The sequence below is a fragment of the Poecilia reticulata genome, unplaced genomic scaffold (assembly GCF_000633615.1).
Source record: "Poecilia reticulata strain Guanapo unplaced genomic scaffold, Guppy_female_1.0+MT scaffold_265, whole genome shotgun sequence".
In the NCBI taxonomy this organism is placed as follows: Eukaryota; Metazoa; Chordata; class Actinopteri; order Cyprinodontiformes; family Poeciliidae; genus Poecilia; species Poecilia reticulata.
Genome location: NW_007615047.1, coordinates 89,620 through 99,197, shown reverse-complemented (window position 1 = coordinate 99,197; position 9,578 = coordinate 89,620). Strand labels below are relative to the sequence as shown.

Below are 9,578 nucleotides of genomic sequence, written 5' to 3'. Positions count from 1 at the left end.
GATGCTTGTTGAACTCTACTTGCTAATGACCATGTTGGTTTTTTATTATTTTTTTCCTTTAGATCAGTCCTCCCGCCCCTCCACCTGTGACGTGTCAGAGAGGTCAGAGGTGAAGAACCAGGAAGTGGTTCAGCAGGTCGGCGCCGCGCGGAAACGCATCAATCGTCGGTTTTCTGCTTCTTGGGTTCGACGTCGTCCTGAAAGAAGAGGGGACAGCGTTAGGACGGGGGGGACAGCGTTGGGACGGGGGGGGCAGCGTTGGTATGGGGTCAGGACGGGGTCAGGGCTGCCGGCGGCTCACCTCGTCGTCCTCGTCGTCGTCCTCAGCTGCCCGTTTTGTGCCGCCCTCGATCTCGTCTTCATCATCTTCCTCGTCCTCCTCATCTCCTGCAGGGAGCAGAAAGAGGTCAAAGGTCTGGAGGTTTTAGAAACACCCATCCCTCCCGTTCCCATGGTGACAGATGGCGTCCCACCTTCTCCGTCGTCCTCCTCCTCTTCCTCTTCCTCCTCATCCACCTCCTCCTCGTCTACCTCCGGCTCGCCGTTCTCCTCGTTCTCCTGGAGGAAGAGCAGCTGTCAGCTGAAGTTTCCGTCCCTTTACAGGTAAAGTTTTCGGCCCCTACCTTCCCGTTGGTGGCAGCATCCTTGCCGTTCTCCTTCTCCTCTGCCAGCTTCTTCTCCTTCAGGTCCTGCAGCAGAAGCAGCATTAGCGTTAGCGTAGCGGTTAGCGCTGCCCTTCTACCCACTGGCCTACTTACAGCTGCACATTGTTCAGCCCGGTTAGCCAGCAGATCCTCTGCAGATCCTCCCCTGCCTCCTCCCCCTCCATCCGCTCTAATGTGTTGTAATCTGATACTTTGATGTGGCCCCAGGGGAACTCTGGGTATTGTAGTCCTCAGCCCGGCTGCCATTGCTGCCATGTCACGAGACACGCCCGGGAGAAGCACTGCGATACCCAGGATGCATTGCTCGATTTAAAATAACACAGGAGGGCGCAGAAGGAGGAGGAGGGTGATGAAGAGGAGGCGGAGGAGAGCGACGCACGCTGCTGCTGCTGCTGGCCGCTTGTTGTAACGGAGGACAATAGAAGACGACACATGGCAAAGGCTGCGGGTCCGAACGGAACCGAAACGCGCCGTTAAACCGCGTCCACACAAACACTTTCACCGGAAACACGCTCCTCCCCCCCCCGCGCGCCCGCAACACGCGCGCCCACGCACCCACTGCATATACAGTTATTGATTAATTGCTTAATATAATCTCATTGGTTGGAATCCATTAAGCTGTTTAGAAGCGCCGGAGAGCGCGTGCTGCGCGCCGCGCGTAAAAAGACGCGTGTGCGTAAAAATGCTCCAGAACTAAAAATAGAGGCAGCAGGCGCCCCCCGGATTATAACGCCCAGTACCGGGCCGAACTTTCCCCTTTTTGCCTCCGTCCGGATGTTCATTCATCAACAGCCGGAGCTGCGCTGCCGTTTCCCCGCTGCGCGCCCCGCCACCGCCGCCGCTGCCGCGGAAACACGGCACGCACCCCCGGCTCGACCAGAACCGGTTAAAGTTTCACCAAACCAGAACCAAAGTCCGGCTGAAGCCAAAACAAGTGGGCTCCGAGTCGGAACGGAGGAGGGAAAACCACAAAGAGGGGAAAACCAGCGCCGTCACATCACACCTCCACGGCGCGCCCGCGCACACGCACGCAGGCGCACACAATGAAGAAGGTTACAAAATGAGAGAAAAAGTTTCCCCCCGGAGATACAATCGAAACGCTGCAAGAGAAAAAAACGCTGAAGAAGAAGCGGAAGCCGCGCGGCGACCCGAACCGGTCCGTAAACAAACCGGGTCGGACTGCGGCGGCCGGCAGGTGTCTACTGGGTCACACACCGAACCAGAGACGGACCAACAAGAACCAACAAGCTGGAGGAGGTGAAAGTTGACAGCGTGAATTCCGCACCTCCTGCCGCTCCGCGCTCCATTCAAACGCATCAACTTCACTCCACATCCGAACCGGAGCCCCGGCAGCTCCGCCGACACACACATCCGGGAGGAGACTGGACCCCCCAGAAAGTCCGAACCCGATTCTCCTCTGAATGTGAATCACTTCCAGCATCTCCCAGGACGCGAAGGAGGGAAAAAATGTGAGAATCGGCGCCTCGATCGGCGATAAGAGTAGCGGAAAAACGCGATAAGTGCGTGTTGGAGAGCGCGCCGTGCGTAACGCACCGGTTCGGGCTGGACGGCAGAACCGAGCCGCTTGTATAAACAAAGAACCCCGCGCAGACTCTTCCTCTCCGGACAATGAGACGCGGCGCTGGAGGCGCAGATCCCCATGATGCGGAGCTCCGACTCCCAGCTTTATTCTAGGGCTCCATTTGCTGGCCCCCCTCTCCCTCCTCATCAGTACCGGGACCACCGGCTGGTTCGATCCCGTTACTGGATCGCTGGTTCCTATGATCCTTTGGGCTCGAATGAGCGCGAGAAAGGTTTGGTGAAAATCTAGGTTACAGCCTGGAGACGCGTAAAGCTGGAGAGGGGCTTGGGGAGGAAGGGGAAGGTGAGCGGCGGCTTACCTTGGCAGAGATATCCGAGCCAGAGTCCACCTGCGTGTCCGCCATTGTTTTAGTTCAATAAAATAAAGGACGGCTGAAAGGAAAGCTGGAATAAAGTAAATCCCCTCTGCTCGGCTGCGGATCTAGCAGGATTAGATTGTGCCAGTGGCCGACGGTGCTCACGGCCGAGCCTTTAATATAGGCTTATGGGCGGGGCCTCGCGGAGGTCGCCGGCCGCCGATTGGCTGCTGGCCGCACAGAGGTGTTTTCTTCGCGCGCCGGAGTGGAACAATGGGTAGAATTTCTATCCGTTCAGGCCACGCCCCCTTCTGTTCGCCCCATGCAACCGTCCCTATTCCGCTAAAAACAAATAATCCGAACCGATTAAAGGCAGCGGAACGGACCGCACCGTAGCTCACGCAGCCCGTCCGACACCGTGGAGGCCAGAAAACCGGGTCCGAACCGAGCTGCGCAGTGAATTTATCGAATAAACGAGCGCTCCGTTTGACGTGCTGTCAGTTTGATTGATTGATGGCCGGCTGGGGGAATCAGGAGGCAAAACCCGGACCGGTTCTCCCGCCCACCGCCGCGCGGAGGGATTATAAGCGCAGAAATGGAGAAAGCTGTGAGAAAACTGTCGGTTTTGGAGGATAAAAGTATTTTTTTTCTGCGCTGCTGAGAGAGTTTGATGGAGAAATGGAGTTTAATTGAAGCGTAGATCGGCCCCCGCTCGGCTGCTCGCCCCTCCCCCTTCATAACGTCCATTTTTGAAACTCCCTCTCAGCTCTGAATGTGCGCACTTCACACTCTACACGTTGTTTTCACACACACTTCGCTCAAAACCCGTGCGGGAAGGTGGCCCCACGCACAAACACGCACTATCCGTCGAGTAAACGCTCCAGAGCGCAGTTTGAACGTGTAGTTTGGTGTGAACAAGCTGCTGGCCTCATTTCCTCCATTGTTGGAGCCCACAGAGAAAAGCCCCGCCGAGGAGGAGGAGGAGGGACCAGAAGTGGAAAAAAAMCAAAAAACAGTGCGACATAACAAAAACATGCGATGGCAAGAGTGCGGGAAACAGAAAATCATCGTCATAATTATGTGCTCATGAGGCGCGATCCTCTGTTTTCTTACCCACTTATGAACTCATGTCTGTTACAGGCTGACTGAGCGGGACAAAGCGGCACTCAGAAAAAAAGCAGCCGCCATTACTCCTTGTTGCTGTGGGGGGATGGGAACAGAGCAGCGCGTGCCCACATTCACATTCTGCTCTGGTGACGCACTCCGACACAGCGCCGCTCTGATTGGTCGATGGAGTGAAATAAACAAGGCTTAGGCGCACAGCGGACACTGATTGGCTCCCGTGACCGTCCGTCAGTTTAAACCGGTGTGAGTTGGCTGCTTGTAAGCAGCGGCTCCGGATCGCGGATCTGGAGTCGGTGTGGAGTTTCTTCCCAGTCTGTGGCCATGTTATGTTTTCTGATTACTGCCGAGTAAAATCGCCTCTTTTTCACTCTGGTTCCTCTAATAATCTCTGAGATAAACATGAGTTCTACGGAACAGCCCGGGCGAACAGAACCTGGCCTCTTCCCTGTTGCTGTTGCTGTCATGAAATATTAATGTGGTTATCAGAGAGAACAGATGGAGAAAGTGATCCTTCAGCAGAACCAAATCTTTTCCTCTGACCGTGTTTTACTGAGAAAATTCAACTATTTCAACCAAACGGCTTCAGTTCACCTTGAATTTTCTGCAGTCCATTAAAACTGACTGAAATTCAGTAGAAATAATAATTTCAAAATCCCACAAAAGTTTTTACTTCCCCAAAGCTGCCAAACTGAGCTGAGTGGGTTTTACACCCCTGAAGGTTCAGTTTTAGTGTAAAGAAAATATAGCCGTAGTGTGGGAAATGATGAATAACTTTCCTCACATGTGATAAACAGAAATCTCATATTTCCTTCACGGTTTCTACTTTCACACTCACGGTTTCGCTGTTCGAGCTTTAAACGCTTTGCTGGCGTTTTATTTCATTTCTGCTGCTGAATCTCCTAAAAATATTTTACACTTAATTTATATGTTGTAATAATAAAATTAGCACAGACCATTTTCACTTTCTGTAGTTTTTAATAAATACTTAATTACTTTAAATAAAGATTCATCCCATTCACTGATTGTTTACCACCAAATAAGGCTCTTCTCACCCAAACATCACCGTTTAGTGTTATTTCTCAGACTCCCAAAGCATCACTGCCTCATTACTAGAGCCACACGTTAAATGCAAATATTATATTTTCCTACAGCAGTCTGTGTGGCCGTGGTTCCAAAAACAAACCTGATAACAGAAAATTCAACCTGCAGAAACAGACAGAGGAAAAGTAAAAGACTTCAACTTAAAAAAAAATCATAAAATGAGTTTTAAAATCTGTTTGTACTTTATTTCTACATGGAAACAGCAGAAATAGGTTTCAGAATGAAAGATCCTGTGAAAACATATGAGCCCAAATGCATAACAACAGCAGTCATGGCTCACATGTTTATCTTATATTTTATTATCTATATAATCTAACATGAAAGTCTCCACACGCGCTGCATCGTTTGAGGTTCTTGCTCTTGTCTGCTAACATCATGTCGCCTGTTGAATGGTGGATCCAAAAACCAGCAAACAGCAAAACAAGCTGCAAAACACAAAACACTCATCCAATCACAGGAAATGCAATCAAAATGCCACAAACAGCAAAAACAACAGCAATTCTGAAATGTTGCAAACTCACGCCACAAAGTGGACAAAGTGGAAGTCCTCCAGGCCACCAGGGGGAGTCTGGAGGAGGAAATGTAAATGTGCTCCTGTTTTATAGTGTAAAAGACATGAAGTCTTTTAAAAGCACGTCTTTTATGAATGTAGAAGACGCTTTGCACCATTTTGTCCTTCGTCTTCGTGACGTTCCGTCTTCACTGAGTTTGGTTCTGTAGTTTTCAGTCGACTCCCTCTAAAGGTCTGGAGGATTTCTTCTTTTTTTGGAGTGAGTTGGCAGCATTTTATACATGCATTTATTTTACCTATAAATGCAACAATTTCCTCCATTTTCCTCCTATTTCCTGTTGCAGCAGGAATTTGTTTATTGATCACAGCAATTTTTCTGCTTTGGCAGGTTTTTGGTTTGCATTTGTTCAGTTGATTGCTGGTTTTTGTATTTTGGAGTTTCCATCATTTGTGTGTCTGCAGCTGGTTTGACGCCGAGCGGAAGCGTTTATTTATTGACAGCAGTATCCGTATTTCTATCAACGTTTTTTAATGTGAATTTTGAAAAATTGCGTTCAAACAGCAGAAGGAAACAAAAAAGTTTCTTAACTTCCAAAAAGTCTTTGAGCTGGTTTTTGGATTCTCTGTAAAAGAATAAATGTGCTAATGTGCTTCCACATTTTGCCTCATGATGAAGCAAATCCTCCTGACCTGCTGCTCTGTGCCGCACCAGAGACACGGCAGTCAGAAACATCTCTAAGTCCACTCCTGTGTTTTCTCTGAGATGTGTGGTCCATTATTCCAGCCATGTTCTGATGAACTCGCACTATAATGGATAGTGAGCCATTAAAATAAGATGATAAATGATTCAAATTTGTAGATTATTTATTGTAAATAAAACATCCTTATTTAAAGGATGTAGTTTAATGATATTTGTCTGTTTTGATTAGCTCTGTTGGTGGTTTGTATTTTGTTTTGTTTAATTGTATTTGCACTTTGTAAAGTTTAGTTTTGTTTGTTATGTACCTCTCGGGCTGCCGTAGCTAAATGAGGTCAGGTCCTATAAAAGCTGGCAGATCATTGTACCAATGAATGAATGAATGAATGAATGAATGAAGTGTCAGAGACGCGCTTGGCACAATCGGTGTTCCCCGGTACGCTTTGTTTTGTTGTTTGTGTTGTAAGTTTATGTTTATATTCTAATATTTCTCTACGTTTTTAGTTTCCACGGTGACTGAGGTGGGTGTGGTGACTGATGATCCACATCAGAGAAAATAAACAAACCTTGAAAATCACCCGTCGAGACGCGCAGATTAATTCAAGTGCCGGGGATCTGCTACACGCTCTGCATAGCCTGAAGATTGGAAAACACGTAACTCACATTTTCTTTTCTGCACCTTTTGAAAACTTCCCTCAGAATTCACATGGCAGCTGCTGACATCTTCCACCGTGAGCTGAAAGGTGTCATCAGTCTTTTAATAGTAATATTAGATAATAATACAGGAGTTATTATCGAATAAATATCTAAGCAGAAAACTCCCTGACTTTCTCACAGACAGACATGAAACCAGAAGATGAGGCTCACAGTCCAGATGTTTGTAACCCAGGCATGTTTCAGGTCTGGATTCCCTGATTTGTGCCGACATGAGTAACGGATCGTATCCATCAATCTGCCTCTGCAAAGCTCTGAAATCAACCACCTTCTTTGTCACCCCACTGTTGCCAACTGAAGAGACGTTTTAAACAAAAAACTGGTATTGGCTAAAATCTGAATTTTTAAAAATTGGTCATCAGCCAGAAACTGTGATCGGTGCACTCCTAGTTTTTACTAGCTGTCTGAAAACATCCAGTGAAGAAGGAAACTGGTGGTGGGCTTTAATTATCCTCCATACAGGAGGTGGAGGGTTTACCAGATGATAGTTTTCCTCCTTGGGATTAGGATTAGGTGGATCAGGAAGCTTGTTGGCTCCAGGTTGGAGGTTTTCCAGGAGAGCCTGACTCAGACCACAGGGTGTCTGGAGGGACAGAGGCTGGATGCAGGTTCCTTCATCAGCTCCTCCCACTCCAGCACAGATCAGTTCCTCCAGACCACACATGACTCAAACAGCAGTTGGATCCGTCTTGTTCCGGTTTTTCCTGCTCCGTCCCACACAGCCTGACATAACAGCGGTGGATGGAGCGCACCGGAGATAAAGCTGGAGGAGCGCAGCGGCGTGTCTGAACCTGCTGGACAGGGATGGATGCTTCAGGAGTGGCAGCTTCAGCTCAGCTGCTTATCCTGTGTTTCCACACCTCACAGTCCGATTCGGTTCAACTGGGAACCAAAATGCCAACATTTGCTCCATTTCCAGCTGCTGTGGTTCTTTTTCACGCTGCACTGAGCCAAAAGACCGAACTAATTGAGCAACCTGTTCCTTTCCTGACCTGCGGGGGCGCTGCAACAAGACGCCCCGAAGGAAACAACATGAAAACCTCAGAAGAAGACGCTGAACACAACTTCCTTCTTTACCAAATGGAAACAAACTTTGACTGGCACCAGATCTGATCAGTTGTAGGTTTTTCCCATTTCTCCCTCTAACGTTGGACTCTTGCTTTTGTTTTGGTTGTATTTACCCAGAATGCCCTGCATTGTAGTCCACTTCCTGCTTCTAGAGCAGTATCTGGTCCTCTTGGTGTTCATGTGCGTTCAAACCGGATCAGAGTTCACTTCAACCAGACCGAGAGCAGAACCCAAAGCAGCAGAGCTGTTGGCCTGGAGGAAGTGGAGCCGGCTCCTCTGATTGAACTTCCTGTTACGGTGAACTTCCTCTGAGCGACCCGTTTAAACCCAAAGAGGTCGACTGGGTGCCGCCTGTCCAGAACCGGTTCGATTCATTTGATCCACTGTGAACGGGTCGTCCAGGTCCAACACGCAGAAAAACCAGAACCACTTCACAGAAAACGGCTGGACAAACGAGGACCGGTTGGATCCGATCAGAACTTCCTGACCTGGTCAACAGCATCTCCACTATTTCATACAAATATTATTCTATTTGTTTATCTTCTGTTAAAATGTTTCTAAGTTTGGTTTGTAGATGAAAAATTCAGCCTTTTTTAGAATCAGCTCACTTATCGATCAGCTTTTAAACCTAAATGAAATAAATCTGTGTGTCTCAGAGACATGAAGACGTAAAACAACCACAGAACATTTTGTAGATTTTATTACTTTCTCAGGACCGAGTTGCCTGCATGCTGATACTTGGAGGTTAAAGGTCATCCTCGTATTCTCCATAGAGACTGAGCTCCGAACGGAGAAACTTCATGTTGGTGATGCTGTTGGCAGGAAGGAGCTCCAGTAGCAGTCAGTATCGCAGTGAATCAGAAGAGGTTTCTGACTGAAGACGCTCATCCGCCTCTTTGGCTTTTGTTGCTCCTTTCTAAATCTTTGACCACGAGGTTAGAAAGATGCTGGAGTAGGGGATGTGATGACCGTCTCTCTCTGCTCTGCCTGCTTTTCCAGGCTCTGGGGTCAAAGTTCAGGTGTTATTTGAACCATTGAGAAGCAGATATTCACCAGGACGGTTCAGTGTTTCTCCAACAACAAACCCCGGATCGGCCCTGGACAGGAGGAAAAGAAAAGAGCAGCTAGAGTAGAAACCAGGAGGAGGTGAGAGGAGGAGCTTCAGCTGTGGAAGACTTCCTGTCTGGTACCGGCACCAAACACGACCCAAAAGAACCTGAGCCGCTTCGCCTCCTCCACAGGTGGAGTCAGGATGGGAATAGTTATGAATACAACATGTTTTCAGAAGGGCTGAGATTTTAACTGGTTAATTTAAAGTAAATAATTCTTTTAAAAGCAGTTTTTACTTACACAGGTGAATTCTTGTGCTAAATCTGACGCATCAGCCGCTAACAACGATGGACGACCAAGCCGCTTCCCTCGGCTCACCGGGGGTTAAGTTTTACTTTGAAATGATCTGATGGGTCGTTGGAAAAGACTATTGTTGTGTTCAAGTTGTGCTTAAAGGAATTAGCCTATCAGTGGAGCCATTCACGCCTAAAATAGCATCTGAATGCCAGACATGTTGCTAATGCTAATGTCACATTCCTGAAGAAGCTCCATGGAGGATCAGGGCTGATTCCTGAAAGCTGATTGGGTGGAATAACACTCCTCCACAATCAGATGGCTGGAGAACCTGAAGAACAGATTAAAAACAGTATCGCTGTTGAGCTCATGTGTCTATTAAATCAACAGAAATCGTTCTTGAATTCAAAATGTTGATTCTTTTGTCAATAAATGCAGTTAACTTGATGAAAATT

At 48.0% G+C, this 9,578-nt stretch overlaps 1 protein-coding gene across 2 annotated transcripts; it reads right to left on the bottom strand.

The window, feature by feature from the left end:
* Positions 1-56: 56 nt before the first annotated feature.
* ptmab (prothymosin alpha b) lies at positions 57-2,975 on the bottom strand. Of its 2 annotated transcripts, none has more exons than XM_008402878.2 (5): positions 2,567-2,975; positions 624-689; positions 474-558; positions 302-387; positions 57-197 (listed from the first exon to the last, which is right to left on the bottom strand). In XM_008402878.2, the coding sequence occupies exons 1-5, from the start codon at positions 2,609-2,611 to the stop codon at positions 159-161; spliced, it is 321 nt and encodes a 106-aa protein (XP_008401100.1). In that variant the 5' UTR covers positions 2,612-2,975; the 3' UTR covers positions 57-158. The 2 variants fall into 2 exon arrangements, with proteins under 2 accessions (XP_008401100.1, XP_017158906.1); XM_017303417.1 differs by lacking the exon at positions 2,567-2,975 and adding an exon at positions 759-2,543.
* Between the last annotated feature and the right edge of the window lie 6,603 nt (positions 2,976-9,578).

Coding starts and splice junctions, on each gene's coding strand:
- ptmab (XM_017303417.1), bottom strand. CDS start 920: ATGGCAGCAATGGCAGCCGGGCTGAGGACTACAATACCCAGAGTTCCC. Junction 690..758: donor GGGCTGAACAATGTGCAGCT/GTAAGTAGGCCA, acceptor CTTCTGCTGCAG/GACCTGAAGGAGAAGAAGCT. Junction 559..623: donor ATGCTGCCACCAACGGGAAG/GTAGGGGCCGAA, acceptor CTCTTCCTCCAG/GAGAACGAGGAGAACGGCGA.